At 35.8% G+C, this 22693-nt stretch overlaps 1 protein-coding gene across 1 annotated transcript; it reads left to right on the top strand.

Annotated features, from left to right (window-relative positions):
• Nucleotides 1–9874: 9874 nt before the first annotated feature.
• Nucleotides 9875–12187, top strand: LOC128869245 (E3 SUMO-protein ligase ZBED1-like). The gene is made up of 3 exons (XM_054111779.1): nt 9875–10058; nt 10132–11744; nt 11809–12187. The coding sequence occupies exons 1-3, from the start codon at nt 10025–10027 to the stop codon at nt 11998–12000; spliced, it is 1839 nt and encodes a 612-aa protein (XP_053967754.1). The 5' UTR covers nt 9875–10024; the 3' UTR covers nt 12001–12187.
• Nucleotides 12188–22693: the final 10506 nt, after the last annotated feature.

The following is a 22693-nucleotide window of genomic DNA, read 5'->3' on the forward strand; positions in this document are numbered from 1 at the left end:
AATTTTCACAAAGCCTTATTCTTTTAGGCTTCTGCTTATAATTCATCTTGTGTACAGATGTGCATTATGGCATGTTTCTTATAAAAGCACCGTCAAATTCAATCAGACTTTGCAGAATACATACATTTTTTACATATGCAATACTATTGAAGACTGGGTGTTTAAATATGGATATACTGGGCTTCTTCAAATATGTACATATGTGCATATTTGATACTTTGCCTTAAAAGCGTAGATAATTGAATTGAATTTTAATTCTGACTCTTTGGTTTAAGATATTTTAGAAATATATTTTTGTTAACTATCTTTAAATTATAAAATAAAAGGTTATCCATCGTTATTTTTATTTTGCTTCAGTTTATTAATTTTGTTGTTCATCATCAAGGCGCACACCACAAATAGGAGGAGAAGCTCGGCCAAACACCCAAAAATGGTGTACGCGCTAACTATATATTGAATATATATATAGCGTTTTTCAATAGGTGCGCTTCAACTTTTTTCCGATAGGGAGGGCGAACGACGCAATATTTTTTTATTTTTCGCTTGTCATTTGTAAACTTCATTCGTATACATTTCATCATGGAACGCTACACACTTGAGCAACGCTTGCAAATCATTGAATTTTATTATAAAAATGCGTGTTCTGTTAAGAAAGTTTAAAGTCGAAAAATCATCTTCAGTGATGAAGCTCACTTTTGGCTCAATGGCTTTGTCAACAAGCAAAATATGCGTTACTGGGCAGAAAGCAATCCACACGTGATTCATGAGGCACCGATGCATCAAAATCACTGTTTGGTGCGGTTTACATGCCGGCGGCGTAATTGGCCCATATTTTTTCGTTGACGAGATCGCCACGTTACTGTGAATGGAAATCGATACCGCGACATGATAAACGATTATTTTTGGACGCAATTGAATGGTATGGACTTAGACGACATGTGGTTTCAACAGGACGGAGCCACAAGCCACACAGCACACGCTATAATTGATTTGTTGAAGAGTAAGTTCGATGAGCGCATTATTTCCAGAAATGGACCGGTCGAATGGTCGCTGCGCTCGTGTGATTTGACGCCTCTAGACTATTTTCTTTGGGGTTATGTGAAGTCATTGGTCTACAGTAACAAGCCGGCGACGATTTGTGAGCTCAGAGCCAATATTGAACGCGAAATTGCTGGAATTTCGGCCGATTTATGCAAAAGAGTGGTCGAAAATTGGGTTCAACGATTGGACTTCGTAAAACGTGCACGCGGTGGTCATGTAAAAGAAATCGAATTTCATACTTAAATGTATATGTTCAAACTCGATAATAAAAAAAAAATTAGTTAAAAAAGTCAAACCGTTTGTGTTTTATTCAAAAAAAAAGTTGAAGCGCTCTTACTTAAAAACGCTTTATATAGAACGTATATTAGTAAAATAAATACATGTATTGTATGTCGAATATAACTGTGTATTATTTAATTTACGTTGGCTTGTGCAAGTAGCTCGCTGTTTATTTCAAAATCTTGAAAGTAGCTCAACACATTGAAAAGGTTAGCGACCACTGCTATAGAATAACTACCATCGAAGCTCTTAATTATCGCTCTATTATAAAATTGCTAACTGACGAAAATATTCCTTGTTTCAGTTATGAAGACAAACAAAACGTAAATGATATAAAAACTTAAAGTCTAAAAGCAGTTAGTGCAATTTTCTGTTCACATCTGATCCATCTGATCAATCATTTGACTACTGATTGCCACAACGCGCGAGAATTGTGTAAAGCTATGCAACGTGCAGGCTGTAAACCGACTTACTGACCATCCGGATTTCTTTGATTTTTTTCGTCTACAAAAACATTCAGATCGCCCATCTCTCTGCTACTGAAGGTTTTGACTTCAGCTCGGATCATTCACTGGTACACCTGATAATATATCAAGATGCAACACAAAACCAAAGAGCAACAAAGCTATTCAATGCTCTCACCGACCGGGAATATTTTCAACTTCATCTGGAGCAACTTGACAAATATAACTACATCGCTACTAGCGATGATATTATCAGAAACCAGAAACACGGTGACTAAGGAAATGCTTGCAGCAAACCAGACCTGCATAAATTAAACTTACAAAATACAGTTATACACGGCGATCGAGCTATTTAAAAATGATACATTCCATCGATTTCTGTCTGTGCTCACGGCTGATAAAAAAACAGAATATTCCTTGTGGAAAGCGACTAAATTTTTCAATAGACCAATTCAACACAACGCTTCTGTAGAAATTGACGAGAAAAACTGGGAATATCTGTTACCAGTAATGTTGAAGCTTTTTGAAAAAAAACTTTTAAAACGTCTACAACCAGTCACGTCTGATTCGCATTCACCAATTTGATTTCAGAAAAAATCATCCAACGCCCGATAAAATACACAGAGTTATAAGCACCATACAAAGCGCTATGGAAAAGAAAAGAAAAAAGTGTGTTCAACCGTTCTTCTTGATGTATCGCAAACTTTCGACAACGTATGGCATGAAGGGCTCCTCCAAAAGCTCAAGTCCATACTGCCAACACAATACAGCGAAATGCTCTCGTCATATCTTAATGATAGGTACTTTGCATAAAACACGAAAATGCATATGCGTCTTTAAAAAATAGAATCGCAGGCATTCCGCAAGGAACCTTTTTTGGTTTTCTGCTATATCTCCTCTATACCCACGATCTACCGTTGGAAAATCAGCAAATAACTGCAACATTTACGGATGACATTGCTATACTTGCAGTCGATAACACTATCGAAAACTCAACGAATAAGCTACAAGAACCTGTTAACTCTATTAATCCATGGGCTAACAAATGGAGAATAAAGCTAAAAAAGCAAGTCACTAAATATTGTCTCAATCTTCTTCATTGGTAGGCGCTCAAGCTTATCAATAAGCAACAAATTACTTATTTACAAACAAATACTAAGAGCAATTTGGACTTACGGTATACGATACCTCTATCCAAGGTTTGCAAAGCAAAATCTTGCGAGCATAGTAAACGCGCCATACTACTATACATACTTTATATCATCGTGATTTTGGCATACCAACTGTGACTGAAGTAATGAAGCAATTTGCCATAGCTGAATTCGGCTGAATTCGATTTAAACGCACAATGGTAGCATGGAGAGCGCGGAGCGATTATATTGCAAAATGTTATCTTAAAACAAGTTGAATTATCAAATGAAAATCATATTCGCAATATCTCAGCGATACAGCATTAGCAATTCCCTCAAATACATTGCCTTTTGTATGTCGTTTGACTATAGTGTCTTCTAGTGAGTGGAATATTATAGCCACTAGTCGGCCTTCGTAGCGCAAGTGAGATGTTCCGCAGTTGTTATTATTGTACCAGTATACCACATCATGCTAGGTATGGTAAAGTCACTGGTCGTCATTGTCTGCCCCTTTTTAGCATAGGCCCAAGAAATATGCAGTTTCGACGGGGTCGGTCTAAAAGGAAAGGAGTGTTGGATGAGTAGGGCGGAGCAGTCAATGCCGCTTATGTGCTCAACTGTGAGAAATAAAAAAGTAGAAACATTGATAGAACGTATATTTACTACATAAAACTGCGAGTTGTATGTGAATTTTGCTTCCCACGCAGGGATGATAGATTGCAAGTTTTGGGGATCCGAATTTGTCATGTCATAGGGTATTGAGCAGCAGAATTTTTCCATAGATCATAGACAATAAGATGCGAACCTCTTTCATTTTGAGTGTGAGCTCGTTTCAAAACTTGGTAGCATTCACACATTATGGGCTGATGAACAGCTGATAGGCGAAATGGCAGCCTGCCAGAAAAAACGCGCCGAAAATAAGCAAATAACTGCACGAAAACAGTTCGTTTTAGCTTAATGGAAAAATGCCGCGATTGAAATATTTATAATTATTTGTCTTAAAGTTAATTCAATTGAAACATAAAATCTAAATTGAAGTGAGTTTTTAAAATTTTTCAAAGCCTCTTATATCATTCTACTGATGCTTTCCATTTCAATTCAACCGGGCTATTCGGGTCATGTTCTTCGATTTCGATGTAACTTAAATATGTTGCTCTCTGGTCGAAATAATGAGACACGTATTTTTTTGTTCGCCCGAAAAAATTTTTTTTCAAGAGTTATCGGCAATTTTGTTTTTCGCCTCAAACTCGATTTTTTTAATTATATAAGAAAAAATTTTTTTTAAATGCCCATAACTTAGTCAAAAATGAACCGATTTTAATAATTCTGGGTTCAAAATGATCGTAATTACTTGCACAAGCGACTTCATGTAGAAACAATTGCAAAAAAGTAGTTGAAAATTTTTTATTTAGCAAAAAAGAAAAAAAATTTAAATTTTTTCAAAATTCAATATTTCAAAAAGTGTATTTTTTTTTTTTTTATAACTTTTTCCAAATCAAAAAAACATCTCAAACTTTAATTGAGCTGCATGCCTAGTAGCTAAAATGAGTTGTTTTTGAGTAATGAATTTTTGAGTAAACACCTTGTTTCGCACTTTTTGTTTTTTGCAAAATAAAAAATTTTCAACTACTTTTTTGCAACTATTTCTAAATGAAGTCGCTTGTGTAAGTAATTACGATTATTTTGAACCCAGAATCATTCAAATCGGCTTATTTTTGACTAAGTTATGAGCAATTAAAAAAAATTTTCTTATATAGATTCTTTCCATTTCAATTCAAAAGGGCTATTCGGGACATGTTCTTCGATTTCGATGTAACTCAAATATGTTGCTCTCTGGTCAAAATAATGAGACACGTATTTTTTTGTTCGCCCGAAAAAAATTTTTTTCAAGAGTTATCGGCAATTTTGTTTTTCGCCTCAAACTCGATTTTTTTTAATTATATAAGAAACAATTTTTTTTAAATGCCCATAACTTAGTCAAAAATGAACCGATTTTAATAGTTTTGGGTTCAAAATGATCGTCATTACTTACACGAGTGATTTCATGTAGAAATAGTTGCAAAAAAGTAGTTGAAAATTTTTTATTTTGCAAAAAACAAAAAGTGCGAAACAGGGTGTTTACTCAAAAATTCATTACTCAAAAACAACTCATTTTAGCTACTAGGCATGCAGCTCAATTAAAGTTTGAGATGTTTTTTTGATTTGGAAAAAGTTATAAAAAAAAAAAAAATACACTTTTTGAAATACTGAATTTTGAAAAAATTTCAATTTTTTTTCTTTTTTGCTAAATAAAAAATTTTCAACTACTTTTTTGCAATTGTTTCTACATGAAGTCGCTTGTGCAAGTAATTACGATCATTTTGAACCCAGAATTATTAAAATCGGTTCATTTTTGACTAAGTTATGGGCATTTAAAAAAAATTTTTTCTTATATAATTAAAAAAATCGAGTTTGAGGCGAAAAACAAAATTGCCGATAACTCTTGAAAAAAAATTTTTTCGGGCGAACAAAAAAATACGTGTCTCATTATTTCGACCAGAGAGCAACATATTTAAGTTACATCGAAATCGAAGAACATGACCCGAATAGCCCGGTTGAATTGAAATGGAAAGCATCTACTTCTACTTTTAATAAGTCTTGTGTACATATGCATATGAATACGTTTTACTCGAACATACATGGAATTTTATTGAAAAGTGTGTTCATGTCTGTAAATTTGTATATACGTAAATATTTTATGGGTGAAAAGCGTAGGTAAGGGAAATGATTTTCAGTTTTAGATATTTTTCAAAGATTAAAGGTTATCTGCTTTAACTTTTTTTGTTCGTTGTTTCAGCATTTTTGTTGTTACCCACTTTTTGTGTTCTATTAAAAAATCGCAATACTTTATGTAATATATTTATTTACAACTTGTGCTTTTTGTACTCATTGCTTTATTATTATTATATTAGTTTTGTATTTAAATTTTGAATAATTCATTTACATATACATTTTTCAAATGTTTGCTTATTTATGTGCATATTTCATATGCATTGTGCTTATTTTTATTATATGTAGGTGTATACGGGTGATATAAGGCTACTGGTCAACCGCACACTAAATACTAACCTCAATAGTGGTGTGGAAACTAAAAATTCCCAAGTTTTGTTTAAAAAACACATATTCAATGTTCCTTCCGGTGTGGTATTATTGACGAATGTTATAAAAAATTCACATTTTTCGGCGCTCTCACGAGAAACAGAGTTTCGCATCTAGTCATCTATGTCATAGATGGCAATATGTGAAACTCTCTCATTTTATGCGAGAGTGCTCCCTGGAACTCGTTTGAGTACTTGGCAACGCTGCTAATCCCATGGCTAATGAACAGATGATAGACAGAATGGGGAGCTGCCAAAAATAAGGCGTCAAAAATAACTCAGAAAAACAATTCGTTTTTACGTTAATGGAAAGGTATCGCGTTTTACATATTTATAAATTTTATTTAAAAAAAAATTCAATTCAAATGATATAATTTAAATAAAAATTTGTTTTTAGAATTTTCACAAAGCCTTATTCTTTTAGGCTTCTGCTTATAATTCATCTTGTGTACAGATGTGCATTATGGCATGTTTCTTATAAAAGCACCGTCAAATTCAATCAGACTTTGCAGAATACATACATTTTTTACATATGCAATACTATTGAAGACTGGGTGTTTAAATATGGATATACTGGGCTTCTTCAAATATGTACATATGTGCATATTTGATACTTTGCCTTAAAAGCGTAGATAATTGAATTGAATTTTAATTCTGACTCTTTGGTTTAAGATATTTTAGAAATATATTTTTGTTAACTATCTTTAAATTATAAAATAAAAGGTTATCCATCGTTATTTTTATTTTGCTTCAGTTTATTAATTTTGTTGTTCATCATCAAGGCGCACACCACAAATAGGAGGAGAAGCTCGGCCAAACACCCAAAAATGGTGTACGCGCTAACTATATATTGAATATATATATAGCGTTTTTCAATAGGTGCGCTTCAACTTTTTTCCGATAGGGAGGGCGAACGACGCAATATTTTTTTATTTTTCGCTTGTCATTTGTAAACTTCATTCGTATACATTTCATCATGGAACGCTACACACTTGAGCAACGCTTGCAAATCATTGAATTTTATTATAAAAATGCGTGTTCTGTTAAGAAAGTTTAAAGTCGAAAAATCATCTTCAGTGATGAAGCTCACTTTTGGCTCAATGGCTTTGTCAACAAGCAAAATATGCGTTACTGGGCAGAAAGCAATCCACACGTGATTCATGAGGCACCGATGCATCAAAATCACTGTTTGGTGCGGTTTACATGCCGGCGGCGTAATTGGCCCATATTTTTTCGTTGACGAGATCGCCACGTTACTGTGAATGGAAATCGATACCGCGACATGATAAACGATTATTTTTGGACGCAATTGAATGGTATGGACTTAGACGACATGTGGTTTCAACAGGACGGAGCCACAAGCCACACAGCACACGCTATAATTGATTTGTTGAAGAGTAAGTTCGATGAGCGCATTATTTCCAGAAATGGACCGGTCGAATGGTCGCTGCGCTCGTGTGATTTGACGCCTCTAGACTATTTTCTTTGGGGTTATGTGAAGTCATTGGTCTACAGTAACAAGCCGGCGACGATTTGTGAGCTCAGAGCCAATATTGAACGCGAAATTGCTGGAATTTCGGCCGATTTATGCAAAAGAGTGGTCGAAAATTGGGTTCAACGATTGGACTTCGTAAAACGTGCACGCGGTGGTCATGTAAAAGAAATCGAATTTCATACTTAAATGTATATGTTCAAACTCGATAATAAAAAAAAAATTAGTTAAAAAAGTCAAACCGTTTGTGTTTTATTCAAAAAAAAAGTTGAAGCGCTCTTACTGAAAAACGCTTTATATGTATATATTGTTCCCCAAATGGAGGGCCCTACGGTGTCAAGCCGACTCCGAACGACAGATATTTTTTTATTAGGAGCTTTTTCTAAATATAAAATACATAAAAAAGCAAAAAATTCAAAAATTAAGATTTAAATGAAATTATCTTATATTGAAACACAAAAGTACATACATAAAATACCAATTGTTTAATCTATATGTTATATATAAAAACTCAGCCGTTTTTCGCGTTGTGATGAATTTTACGGAGAATGGCTCAACCGATTTTAACCAAACTTTGCCACATTGAAGAGACACATGTGGAAAAAGTTTGTGTTTCAAAATTTTAAGAATCGGATGCCAGGGTCTGGAGAAATAAGCCAAAACGTGGACCCGGGTAACCCTAGGATGTGTTTGTACAATATGGGTAGCAAATGGAAGCTGTTGATGATTTCTATAGTATAGAGTATTTTTCATACCGTTCCGTGACTAGGGTCTCGAGATATAGGCCAAAACGTGGACCCGGGTAACCCTAGGATGTGTTTGTACAATATGGATATCAAATGGAAACTGCTGGCGAATGCTTTAGTACAGAGTATCTTTCATGCCGCTCCGTGACTGGGGTCTCGAGATATAGGTCAAAACGTAGACCCGGGTAACCTTTGGTTGTGTATGTACAATATGGGTATCAAATGAAAGCTGTTGATAAGTGCTTTAATACGGGGTAATTTTCATACCTATTGATGACTAGGGTCTCGAAATATATGCCAAAACGTGGACCCGCCGTGTCTTTGCACAGAATTAAACCAAACTTACACACATTGTTAAGTAAGTATTGAAAATGGGTTTCGTAAATTTTGGTTGTAATTCGGAACACCGGCAACGCGTACAGCTTTCTTTTGAACCAGCCATAATGTCGTTTACTTTTTTAATGCTTGGGGCGGAGCTGAACTGTCAAATTGATAGTGTGAGTTACAATGGGTAAAAATTTCTTTCTGATTTGGACGCCATAAGGAGAAGACGTAAGTGCAGAGTGTAAACATTTTTTGTGAATTTTTTTGGAGTGGATTTTGGAACAGTGAATAATTTCTTACGAAATTTGAGAATTTTATGTGAAATCCGAGTGTTCAAATGAAATTAAGTTTTGTGGATTTATTTTTTCGATTCATATGCGATAAGCTACGATACACCATGAGTGGAAAAAATGGTAAAAAAAAAATGAAAAAACAAAAGAAATTGTTAAAGGATGCAAAAGAAGAGCACGAAAAATGCGTAACTTTGATGAAAAAATTAATAGTTTTATCATGCAAATTTTCAACAATTTGCAGAAGAAAAATTATGATTTAAGAAAATCACAACAAAATAAAATAATCCTGATCATGTGGACTTGGGCTTTTAAGCACATATGCATCGAAAATATAATCCACAAAACTGAAAAAAAACATGTTTTAAAATCTCAGAATACCATAACATAAGTCATGTTTATTACAGTACAAATGCCAAGACAATCACGTAATCATATTGGTCGTTCCTCAAATAATAATAGGCGCATGAGAAATGCCCGGAATAACGCGACATCAGAAGAACGTCAAGAACAAAATGAAGTAGTCAAACATTTGATGAATAATGTTATCCAAGCTACTATTTTAATTGGCAAATTCTAGAATGAAGTCGTTCTAATACCAAAAATTCCAATGATTCCACCTGAATTGCCATTTGAATTCAAGCGTTTGCAACTGCCCATTCGTTTAGCATTTGCAATAACTATTAATAAATCACAAGGGCAAACTTTAGAAATATGCGGGATGAATTTAGAAGAACCAGTATTCACCCATGGTCAACTATACGTTGGCTGTTCACGTGTTGGGAAGCCAACAACATTACATATTTACTCAAAAACAAATAGAAAAACAAAAAATATTGTTTATGCCAAAGCGCTTGAATAAAGAATAAAGAAATAAATAATATGAAAACCATATCTTTTCTGTTCTAAACCATATCTATTCTAGTTTAGTGTGCCCAGTAGAGCTGTGCGAAACATCGATGTAGTATCGATACATCGATGTTTCTCCTTTCGTAAAAAACATCGATGTTTTTTCTCCGATGTTCGATGTTTTTGCCAGTTTTTCCATCACTGAGAAAAAAACGCAGTAAAAGCTAGAGCGTTATTTTTGGAGTTATTGGTGTTGGCAGGCAGTGGTTATAATGCATAAATATCTTAGAGCTTCAAATGGGCAAGGTATGTACATATATATATTAACTGATGCCTTCTTTACAAGTTAACCTCTGTGTTTTGTCTCATTTGCATGTAGGTTGTAGTGCGGCAACCATTGAAGAAAAAGAGCAAGAGGAAGAGCCGCAAGCCAAAAAGGCGCGATATGGTCAGTCCAATGTGTGGAATTTTTTTAATAAGTCCTCGGATGGCAAGACTGCCAAATGTTTAAAATGTGGTAAAATTTATCAAACCAGCGGAAACACCACCAACATGGCGGGACATTTAAAGCGGGTACACCCAACGTTAACGGTGAGTGAGTTACCAAAGGCTTCAGGACATATGGCGGCTTATTTGGATAAAAAATATGAAGCCTCATCGAAACGGAAGAGAGATTTGGACAGCGCATTGTTAAATTTCATTTGCTCCGATTTACGTCCATTTTACATTGTAGAAAACGAGGGATTTAAGCAATTTGTAAGTGCTTTGGATCCCCGATACGAATTGCCTTCACGATCAACATTGCTTTCAACATGTTATAATAATTTATTCATGAACATGAGAATGCAACTGAAAAGCATTTTGCAAGAAGTGGAATATTGCGCTGTGACATCCGACTGTTGGACATCTCGAGCCAACGAGGCTTATTTGACCGTAACTTGCCATTTTATAGATCCAGAATTTAAACTTCGCACAGCAGTACTTTCGACTAGTAAGTTACAGAATGAGAAAAATCATTCTGCAGAAAACATTGCGAACTCTCTATGTGCAGTGCTAATTGAATGGGAAGTTATGGACAAAGTTGCAGCCATTGTTACCGATAGCGCAAGAACAATGATAAAAGCATGTGAGATATTGCAAAAAAGACATGTGCCATGCTTTGCGCATGTTATTAATTTAATAGTTCAACAATGCCTGAATCAAGAGAAAATAAAAGTTATTATGGGGAAATGCAAAAGTATTGTGGGATTTTTTAAGAAAAGCACAGTAGCTTACGCCAAGTTTAAAGAAGCTCAAAATACAGAGAAGCCATACAGTTTAAAGCAAGAATGTCCTACAAGATGGAATAGCGCATTTCATATGATTGAAAGAATTCTTAAAACAAATGATGCTATAAGCAGTGTTCTTCTTTCAACCCCAAAGGGACTTGCCCCGTTTTCGGCTGACGAAATTTTAATTTTAAAAGACATAAAAATTTTATTGCAACCTTTTGAATGTGCAACATTGCAAACTTCTTCGCGAACGTTGGTCACGGTATCATTAATAATTCCTATAACTTGCGGACTTCTGCATAATTTGCAATTGTTAAAAAATGACCTAAAAACAGTTGAAGGTCGCGAAAGCTGCAATTGCTTATTGGAGGGCATATCGTCCAGACTACTGCAATATGAAATTCGCAATGTTCCTCGAGTGGCAACTTTGCTAGATCCTCGGTTTAAAAAAGAAGCGTTTCACTCACCATTTAACATCACTGAGGCTCAAAAACTCTTGGAAAACGAGCTTTCTTTTTTCAACGCACAGAAGTCTCGCCCTTGCGACGAACCACGCCTGCCAACATCAACCTCCACATCGCAGACATCCCTTTTTCAATTTTTGGAAAAAAACAAAAGTTTGAAACATAAAACTAATACAGTGGATTCCATATTGTCAATTCGTCAATATTTTAATCTAGACAATTTGGAATCAAACTCCAACCCTTTAGATTATTGGAAGGTTGTATTTTACTTGTCAATTCCAGCGTTTAAATATGTGTATTAATTAAATTTTATTATTACAGATCTCATCAGATAAATCATTTCAGCATTGCTGCAAAAAATATTTCTGCGTTCCAGCAACTTCGACAGAAAGCGAACGTATCTTCAGTAAGGCTGGAATCGTTGTAAGCGAAAAAAGAAGTTCGCTTCAGTTTAAACATGTTGGCATGCTACTTTTTATCAATCGGAACAAGTGGATCTCTGAACAGCAATGATTGTTTTATAGTTTTAAGTTTGAAAAAGATTGAATAATGCTTTATAGTATTAAGTTTGAAAGATTTAATTTCTGTTTTATAGTATTAAGTTTAAAAGATTAAATTTCTGTTTTATAGTATTAAGTTGAATGATTGAACTTCTGTTTTATAGTTTTAAGTTTGGAAAAAGGATGTTATCCTTAATAAAGATATATATATTATATAGAGAATCAAAAAATGTACTATATTACTTCGATGTAGTATCGATACATCGATGTTTTTTTCTGAAAAACATCGAAACATCGATGTGGTCAAACATCGATGTTTCAACAGCTCTAGTGCCCAGCGAAGCGGGCCGGGTTTGCTAGTATAACATAAAAAGTGAACAACAAAAATAAAAAACTGAAGCAAAATAAAAATAACGATGGATAACCTTTTATTTTATAATTTAAAGATAGTTAACAAAAGTATATTTGAAAAATATCTTAAACCAAAGAGTCAGAATTAAAATATATATATATATACAATATATATGTATATATAGTTAGCGCGTACACCATTTTTGGTGTTACCAACTTTAGACCGCTCGGGGCGCGGAAGCATTTTGCCGAAAGTAAACGCGAAAAAAGAAAATCAGTAATGGATTTCAAACGTAATGGCGTCATTGGATTATATTTGGCTGGAAAATCACAACCAGCGATTGTTCGTGAGCTCGATCACCTTAAAGTAAACAAAATTTTTCTTCATCGCACCCTTACTCCTTACAATGATACTGGTAGCATCGCGAAACATCATGGAGGTGGTTATCAAAAGACTGCAACGTCACGTGAAATGGTTCCAAAAGTGTAGAAGGGACTTGAGCGAAATCCCCGACTAAGTGCCAATCAAATGGGGAAAGAACTGAAAATATCTGACCGTAGCATCCACCGCATACTGAAAAATTACCTTAAAGTCAAGCCTTATAAGATCCAAAAGGCGCTTGAACTCACCAAAGGAGCAACAAGTCAGATTTGAGACAACGAAGGAGTTGCTTCGCTTGGCCGAATGCGGTAAATTTCCGAACATTGTGTTTTCTGACGAGAAAATTTTTCAAATTGAGCAATACGTAAACTCCCAAAACGATGAGGTTTATTTAACCGACCGTTCATACGAGAATTTGAGTCATTAATTGGCCACCAGGAAGCAGCACCCGCCACAGGTAATGGTTTGGGCCGCTGTAACCGCAGATGGATGCTCTCGAATCGTTTTCATCGGAGGTTACTTTGTAGCCATGGGCAGACAAATATTTCGGTGGCAGACCATGGACGTTCCATTAGGACTCGGCACCGTCTGGCAAAGCTCGAGTGAACCAAGAATGGCTACAAACAACGTTCCGAACTTCATAAAGTCCACACATTGGCTCTGAAATTCACCAGACGCGAATCCGATGGATTATTCTCTTTGGGTCATTTTGGAGAGCAGGGTCCGAAATAATAGATTCACCAAACTCGAGGCGCTGAAAAAAGCTATTTTCCGCATTATTGACAATATTCTTATAGAAAATACATATTTTGACAGCGCTCTCACGAGAAAAACCGTTTCGCATCTAGACATCTATGGTTCAGACGGCAACGAAGCAGGACTGCGTTGATTTTTTCTGTTTTCTAAGATAAATGGAGATTAGTTTAACTAGAAACCCGAGATGCTAGTATGGTACAATTTTGTAAAATTATGTTTGTGTGTAACAATAAAAATAAAATCTAGAAACCCGAGATGCTAGTATGGTAAAATTTTGTAAAATTATGTTTGTGTGTAACAATAAAATAAAGGAGGCTAGATAATAATACCGCTTGCCGTTCGCTATACGACAGCCTCTTATTTGCACTCACTGTCCTTATATAATTATGCAATATTATCTTAAGGCGAGTGGATACTATTTATTGGAAGTAAGGTATGTGAAATTTCATAAAAATCATTAAAATTACAGAATTCTATTTTTCGCTCATTATAGAAAAAAGGAGTTTCTAAGGTCGGAACAAAGCATGGACTTTCGACTCCTTTATTCTTATCCTTGGTGTGTCTTTGTCCACCTCCCTTCGTGAGCCGTTCCAATTGTTACTTTACATAGTTTTGTAAACATAAATAAATTTTCAATCAAGCAAAATTAGTTTCTCTACTTTGTGAAAACGTATTGAAGTTAAGCCGAAAAAGCAATTGGACAAAAAAAATATATATATATTTAAGTACACCCACTTTTAAATAAAATTTTAGATCTTGGGGATAACTTCTTTGGACGACTGATAGGGCGCTAGCTCGACGTAGAGTTTAAGAAAAACAGTCAAAAAAAACAAACAAGCAATCTTTAAAAATTACATAAACACTTAAAAGTAATCTGTCGTTGCGTTTTGTATTGCTATTCGAGCTTCTAAGTTATTCTATATTCCTAGTTCGAGATTACTCCTTTGTTTTTTGCAATGCCGAAAAAAATTTTAATTTAACAATTTTCATACTATTTAATAGGTAAAATGCCTTGCTCCTGTAGGAAAAAGGTTGAAAGGTCTCAGCCAAGAGTGCAGTGCGCGAAATGCAACTAATTTTTTCATACGCAATGTGTTGGTATTCTACCGGCTGATTTGGAATTTCTAATGAACTCAGACAAGAGTTTTTTCTGTAATGTTTGTGCTGCCGCTCGGCGTAAATCCATCCATTCACAACTAGTTCTTGTGTCGTAAAATCTAACTCTTTGAATCTAAAGTGTGTTGGTTTTCTTAACCAACGTGATAATGCTAGTGAAAGCACCAATAAGCAAAAAGTTATTTTGGGATCTTTGTACAGTTTAATTGTTTCCTAACAGTAAACTATTGATTAAAACTGAAAATATGCACTCAAATCTTCTTTTTATGGAGCGTAATCTGCTTGAAAAAGATGTGATTTCCGTACTCGCTGCTGAAGTTAATAACCTACGCTCTTACATTAGTTCTGCTATTGAGAAGTTCGGTAGTGATACTGTTTCGCTAATTTCTCATGTCGCTCATTCTTCGCCCATCGCTGATAATAATTGGCCAGCCACCTGCTTCAAGTGCTTCTAATAATGACTACAGGCCTATGTATTTTAGCCCACGCAACACAAAGATTGCACTTTAAAAATTTCACGTAATCATTTTCGATGCAAACACAACGCTTTGTAAAAGAAAGTTGCTGAAACTCACGTTAAACTTCATTTAAGTTCTCTGTCTTAAAAGGTCCATTAAAATTTTAAATGTGGATTCTGAACCAGTTTTAATCAACTCCAAAAGTTTTAAAAAACATTACATACACAATACATTTACATATGTCATCAGCCAGTTAAGACAGCGCTGAAAAACTCGTCCTAACAAAGTAGGATTTTGCAAAGCTGTAATTTCTTATCCACCTTATTCAAGTAAATTTTAAAAATTGGTAGCCCTGCCAGGTATCAATGTGTAATGTATCGTATTACTATTTGTGGTAAGTTGGTAAGTATTTTGGTAATTGTGAGGATATTGACTCTATTAACAAAGCGAGTAACATAAGGGTTGGAAAAATGAATCTGAGTGGTGAATGTACATGGTTATTAAAAGAAAGAGAACAAGCAGAGGCGGTGAGTACATATTTACTCTTCTTTTGCAATTTCCACTTGCTATGGTTTAAGAGGAGAAAGGTTCAATTCCTTTTTCCTCTATTCAGGCCAAATTACACATATGTATGTAATTCTCGTGTGGGTCTATTTGCTGCAATAGCACTATACAAACCGTTGGCAACCACCTGAACGTTCATTTACGATAGGCTTTTTGAAATCATCCCAAATATCTTAAACCTAAAAAAAGTAGCGACTTCAAAGATTAATATGATAAATCGGCTACGCTTTAACAAAATGGAGTCAAAGTAAAATTAGTGAGAACTGTTTGAAAAATAAAGCACAACGTACCCAAAGAAGTGCTTATGCGTACGAGAAAAAAGGTTAGTGGCGAAGTCACTCACGAAAAAATAAAAACATTGAAATAAACAAGTATTTTATTTTATAATTTGTCTTAAGGTCAAGATATGCAAAGTGCAATTTACATGGTGAAAGATGTGAAAATAAATGATAGGGTAATATAACAATTACCGATGGAATCGATTTCCAAAATAATCTCCATAGTCTAACTAACGGGGCGATTGGTATCGGCAACCAGCCAAAAGTAAAGTGAAGAATTTTATTGTCGCCTAAAAATATGCAGTGCAAACACTAAAATTAGACACGCGAATAGTGATATATTGCCAGTAAAGCATTTGGATAAAAACTACCAAGCTTGCGACTTTGGAGCAATTCAACAACTGTCGCAGAGGCGGATGAGTGTTTTTTCCTTTGAATATGGATTGTTTTTTCGGGTCGCAAAAGTCAATAATTCAAAATACGTATCTAAAATTTTAAGAAAATTTGAGATTGAATTGCGAATATTAAATCACTGCAAACATAAATGTGTACAGAAAAATAAAACTGTGTTAGTATAGTTATTGTTGCCCTATCAAGCGATGTAAAACCGAATGTGTGCTAGTGTCAATGTCAATCCGCTAGTGCATGCATTCATGCATATTCGGTGCATACCTTGGTATTTAAGTGCCCCTGCAGGGAAAACCTGTGCTTCAATTGTTACAAACGTACGTACATTGCGATTGTACTAAACAAAACAATATATGTGTGTGGTACGTCAGGGCAAAATCGATTTATTTTATTGTAAACATTAAATATGTATCATTCAGCGACAAGCAGTTTCTAAAATCATATAGGGTGAGTTCATTTTCAGATAGTCATATCGACCAGCGTCCTTCTCGATGTTGGGGCAAGCCTTTCAAATGGTTAATACTTTCATAAACTGAAATATTATTTTTTTGGAAAAGATAGAAGTCACGCTGCCAAATCAGTTGAAACGAATAGTAATTGCAGTTTATAAGAGGACTTTAGTAAAAAAATCGATCGTGAGTGCCGATCGTTAAGTTAACGTATGTATATAGTTAACCTGCTTGGTTTGCGGTTACCCAAATATTTGATAAAAAAACCGACGAATCGATGATTTTTCTCATTAAATTTGGACTCAATAAATTGCAGAGAATGTTTCTGCTGATCTTCGGTGAAGTCAGATTCTTTGTATAGTTTTGATAAAATCTGCAAATTACAAAATTCGATTGTCCAATATGTTACGTTTAATTTGTATAATAATGTCACAGCCGTTTTTAAATCAGTGTATTTTATCAATTTAAACATTTCAGTAATAGTTTTACCAATCTACCATATACTGTAATTTTGCTTATTGACATAGCCATTAAACTAAAAATGTTAATCTTATGTTTTCATACGACATTAATATTTTCATGAAGTCAATATTTCGAACATATTCGAAATTTTTGTAAGCTTTGCAGTAATTGGTAAATCAATTTCAAAATAAAGCAGTGTTTCATATAAAATTTGTCATGTTTTTTTATACTCAAACATGCCATCATGGGAGGATTTATTAATTTTAAAGTGGCGGATCACAAAACGAATATTCTCTAGAAAAAAAGAAAAAATATTTTTCATATATTATTCAACTTATTAAATAATAACAATCATTGGCTGCTAATGCCTTCGGCTATTGATTTAGTTAACAATGCAGATAAAGATATAATTGGTTTGTATTATTAATTAGGAACTTAATAATATATCTGGGTCTATCGGGTGTACTAGAGACTAGCTTCATACTCGGCGGCCGTAGTCGAATGGGTTGCGGCATGGCTACCTTTCGAGTGCATAGGTTCAAAGCCTTGGGTGCAAAACACCAATTGATAGAAAATGGCGAACCTCCGAGTGTATTTCTGCCATGAAAAAGCTCCTCATAAAAAAATATCTGGCGGAACAGGTGCCATAAGTTGATTTAAAATGAGTGAAATCGTTTATGGTAGGGCATTTTTTTACTTTTTATCTATATGCTGGCATGAAGAAACGCATTCAAACAAAAGCTTATTTTTTTAATATAAAATCACATATCATACACACCGCCATGTTATTTGATACCTTTTCTAGAAAGTCCGGTAAACCAGGTTCCACTAAGATGGCGCTTATAAGAAAAGTGGGAAAGGTCCTAGTGCGCCTTCTAGCAGCTGCGTGATAAGGTGCCTCTAGGCGTGCCTATTGATTGGTAACACAAAGGGTTAGCAACTAAGTAATTGCGCATAGATGGCTTCAGTTGTATTTTTAGGTTTGCAGACATAGTACAAATATAAAACACATTTTGTTAATTGATAGTTGGCAATTCAGCTGTCAATGAGTAAAAAAAGTTTTTTGATCGGTTGCGTAGTTTTCGTTTGGCGTTCGTTGAAAAATAGAAAATCAAAAGGAACATTTTCGTCATATTTTGTTTTTTTTTTATTTCCGGAAAGGGAAAACCGCATCGCAAGCTCATAAAAAATTATGTGCTGTGTGTGTAAATAAATTACATTCCGAAAAAAGCATATTTGTCATTTATTTAGAGTGTACTCCATTTATTCACATAAATAAAATATATTTTTATTCAAGATTTTTATACTTCGAAATAAAAATATACAAAACCAAAAATTTCTTCTCCAAACGAATAAACGTACAAAATTGGATGCCCTTGAAATACTATTAAAAGCTGCCGTATCAGCATTTAGTGTATAATCCTTTGGCCTTTATTGCAGTACTTAAATATCTTGGCAAAATGTCTTGCTCCGAAAACTTTATTTTGTAGTTTTCTGGGCAACTTCTCTCAAACGTTCTCAATTATATTGAAATCAGGCGATTGAGCGAAGGTTGGAATAGTTTAGGGCAGTTGTAGAAGAGTCACATCTTGGCTTTCTTGGTTGCCTGATAGAAAACAAACTTGTGCAATACCTAACCGTTCGGAATTATTTGAGTAGTATGCTTTTTTTCGAACAAAATTAATTTACCTTTTCGAAAATTTGTTCTAAAGTTTTACGCTGAGTATGTGCGATGAAGCATTTCAATCACTGTACCATATATTACATTTTTGCGTACGCGAGAATGAATATATGTACATATGAATTCACCGCATTTGCTACGCTGCGTCGCATCCTCCGTACTCCGTGCTAAACGCTGGCTGAGATGGTCACTGGGTTTGCTTGAGATACCTCCCCAGAAAAAAGTCCATAAGTAAGAGAGGGCTACTTGGGTGGCCAGGATATGTCACCTACATGGCTTATCAGATGGTTAGGGAAAAAATCACGCAGTATCGCCATGGTCTCTCTGGCCGTGTGCGGTGTGGCTTCATCTTACTGATACGATGTGTGTGTACTGAAGGAAGGATGTTTTCTAATTATTGGCAGAAAATAATCTTTAAGCATGCACTGATAGGAGATGATAAGAAATTGCTTACCTTCGTACCAAGTACCATTTACTTAGGGGTTGACTAGGGACTTTTTTTTTAGTAGGAGGAAAGCATCGAGAGTCTATAGCCACTATGACCGTCAGTGTAGGACTTTAACCCAGCGTGCTATACTGCATAATACTACATAATGCTCGCCATTTTGCAGTTTATCGCATATTTGCATCGGAAGGTTTACTTCTGTGGATTGCTCGCCAAAAACCCTGCAAAGGTCTTATCTTTCGGCGTCGATACGCGAACACCGGAATAGCATATGCCTTGCACTCTCTGATCTCAGGGCAGACCGAGCAAAAGGGGTCGTTTTCCAAATTAAAGCGGTGTAGATACTCTTTAAAACATCTGTGGCGACGAGATTTCATGCCAACCAATTTTGATTATCTGCGTTCCGACTACATTTTTGGCTGATGGAAGCTGTTTGTGTGCCATTGCAGGCCGCCTTCCTGCTGTGAAAAGCTAATTCGTTCGGCTTGTTAGCTGACTAGTGACTGTTGATGTTTTAATAGAGGATTCAGTCCGTTAGGTGACCAATTTTGCTTATTTACACTTCCTCTTACTTACACTATTTTCGCGTACTTTTATATAGGGTACTATGTGTTGATTACTTATTGTCTGTATGAGCAAAGACGTCAATGTGCGCCTTTATGACTCGTCGTGGTGATCTGCCTTTGTCCTTTTCATACGTCATACTGCATTTTTGTCATATGTATTTCACAAAAATGAGTCACACAACATCTTGGAGTGGAAATGTAAGATCAGTAGAGGCAAATCATCGTGACGTATCAACTGTTACCGATATCACCTAAATTTTTAGCCGGCAGCACAACCGCATTGTCGTGGACGATGATAATAGTTTTCGTTCCCTCTGGAATCCTAACACGGAAAACACAGTCGTACATTATATTTCATTACAATGGTATTTATCTCAGGCAAGTGGCGGCCGCCGTAGCCGAATGGGTTGGTGCGTGATTACCATTCGGAATTCACAGAGGGAACGTTGGTTCGAATCTCGGTGAAACAACAAAATTAAGAAAAACTTTTTTCTAATAGCGGTCGCCCCTCGGCAGGCAATGGCAAACCTCCGAGTGTATTTCTGCCATGAAAAAGCTTCTCATAGAAATATCTGCCGTTCGGAGTCGGCTTGAAACTGTAGGTTCCTCCATTTGTGGAACAACACCAAGACGCACACCACAAATAGGAGGAGGAGCTCGGCCAAACACCCTAAAAGGGTGTACGCGCGTAAGTGGAGACACCAATTCGTTTCAGTGCGCTTAATATGTGCGCTAAAATGCAAGGTAAATACATACATTTCGCACGGGGCAAGGCAAAACAAAAACCTCGCGACTTCTGCCATGTAAAGCACCGCAAATTCGGTGTTGGATTTGTTGTAGGGAGAGACTTCGTCGCCAAGTACTGTCGTTCATATAAGGCTCAATCTATAAGGAGGGTAATTCTGCAATCTGTTTCAATTACCGCTTCTAGCGAGCATACTGTGTGAAAGGCTGAAGCCCACCATCAACCTGATTGGACCTTGTCTTTTGTATGGTTTTATACCTGGCAAGTCCACCTTCGACCAGATATTCACAATACGCCAAGTCCTGGAAAAACCCATGAAAGGAGATTCGGCACACACGATCTATTCGTCGATTTTCAAGCTGTATTCGGCAGTAAGAAAAGAAGTTGCCTGAATGCCACAAAGTCTGAATTTGGTATCCCCTTAAAACTAATTTGGCTATGCAAAATTATGTTGCTCCATACTTGCAGCCCCGTCAGAATTGGGAAGGACATCTTCATGTTTTTTGATACCGAACGAGGTTTCAGACAGGGTGACTCGCTGCCGTGTGACTTCTTTAACCTGATGCTGGAAACGATTGTGCGAGCCACAGAACTTAACTGCTCAGTCACAATTTTTATAAGAGCGCACAATTGTTGGCGTATGCCAAGGATATTGACATCATCGGCTTTAACAACCGCCCGAATGAGTCTGGTGGTGAACGGGGACAAAACGAAGTACGCCCTGCTATCAAACAAACAGTCTGCGCATTTGCGTATCGGCGAGTCACTGTTGACATCTTTGAATCAGCATTAACATCTATAACAATGTCAGCCTGGAAATCCAACGGAGAATATCTAGTAAAGTAGTAGTATTAAAGTCCTCTCTCGTCGAACAAAACTAACACTCTATAAAGCTCTCATCGTTCCCAAATAAAGCGAATAAAGATCGAGTGGCTTCGTTGGCTGGATCATGTCGTCCTTTGTCGGAATTTAGCTAACGGCTACAGCTGATTCCATTCGTTAAAAATTACCATACTGTTTAGAAGGTTGCCTCTCCCTCTAGCCCTTTGAAATTTTGTTTTTGCCTTACGAAGCATGGAAATTCTCTCATTCTACCAGTATACAGAATTGTGCGATTTAAATGAATTTTCATACTCTTCATTACGTCATCAATGACCATCTTCAAAACAGTCTCCATGAAGGTGTCAATCGAAGCGGTGGGTGGTATAGTGTCTATAGATATACTTTTTAATTTGAGGCAGATAATTTTGGTTTCCCAAACCCGTAGCACCAGATAGCTGATTTTCCGCTGATGTCCGAGGATGTAAGACTCGCTGAATATAGCTACGTCAACATAAGCTCTAAGACGGTTTGATTTAGGAGGTCTTGGAAAACTTCGCAATGCTTTAAGTTTTGTTGTAAAGTCATTGCTTCCCCGATTTCTGGAAGTGTGGCACAGGTCGAGGCGTTTAAAGTTGGGGTTGAATTTTTTCATGTAAGGGACAAACCATCCAACCTATACGTATTTTCCGATACTGATTAGTTTTATCGAACAGTCTGCAGGCTTTACGCAATGATCAAATGTTGGACGCCTCTAAGCTTTCACCTCGCTATGGCCCACAACTTCATCGCGTGTATCGTCCTCGCTAACAATAGCATGTTGAAATTCTCATAAATTTTTAGTATTCGTGTCGAACGAAGAGCTGAACTCTGAAACATTGCTGAAAATTTGCGTAGTGAGCGTATTACGTCGGCGAATTTGTCCATTTCGCTCATATAATTTTGGAGCGTTCGTCTATAGTCTGGTCGGGAAAGGTCTGGTTTGCGTTATTCAATTCTCTGTCCTTGAAGTTTTTGTTACCATATACTTGATTAAATTTGCCAATTTGCGGATGGGTTGGGTCATTAAAATTATTATTTTATGGGCTGTACAAGCCTTATTTTACTTGGCGTATCAATATTATTCCAAAATTGCCAGTTACACTAAATTTCTATTAAATACTCTTTTAGTCTTTATTTTACTTTTTTTTGTGTTTGTCAATGTTTCAAATCTTTGCCTCATCTTT

Source organism: Anastrepha ludens, chromosome X (assembly GCF_028408465.1).
Source record: "Anastrepha ludens isolate Willacy chromosome X, idAnaLude1.1, whole genome shotgun sequence".
In the NCBI taxonomy this organism is placed as follows: Eukaryota; Metazoa; Arthropoda; class Insecta; order Diptera; family Tephritidae; genus Anastrepha; species Anastrepha ludens.

What these genes read in the sequence shown, in the direction of transcription:
- LOC128869245 (XM_054111779.1), top strand. Translation starts at nt 10,025, where the DNA reads ATGCATAAATATCTTAGAGCTTCAAATGGGCAAG. An exon ending in TAGAGCTTCAAATGGGCAAG is followed by an intron (nt 10,059 to 10,131) that starts GTATGTACATAT and finishes ATTTGCATGTAG; the next exon opens with GTTGTAGTGCGGCAACCATT. An exon ending in ACCCTTTAGATTATTGGAAG is followed by an intron (nt 11,745 to 11,808) that starts GTTGTATTTTAC and finishes TTATTATTACAG; the next exon opens with ATCTCATCAGATAAATCATT.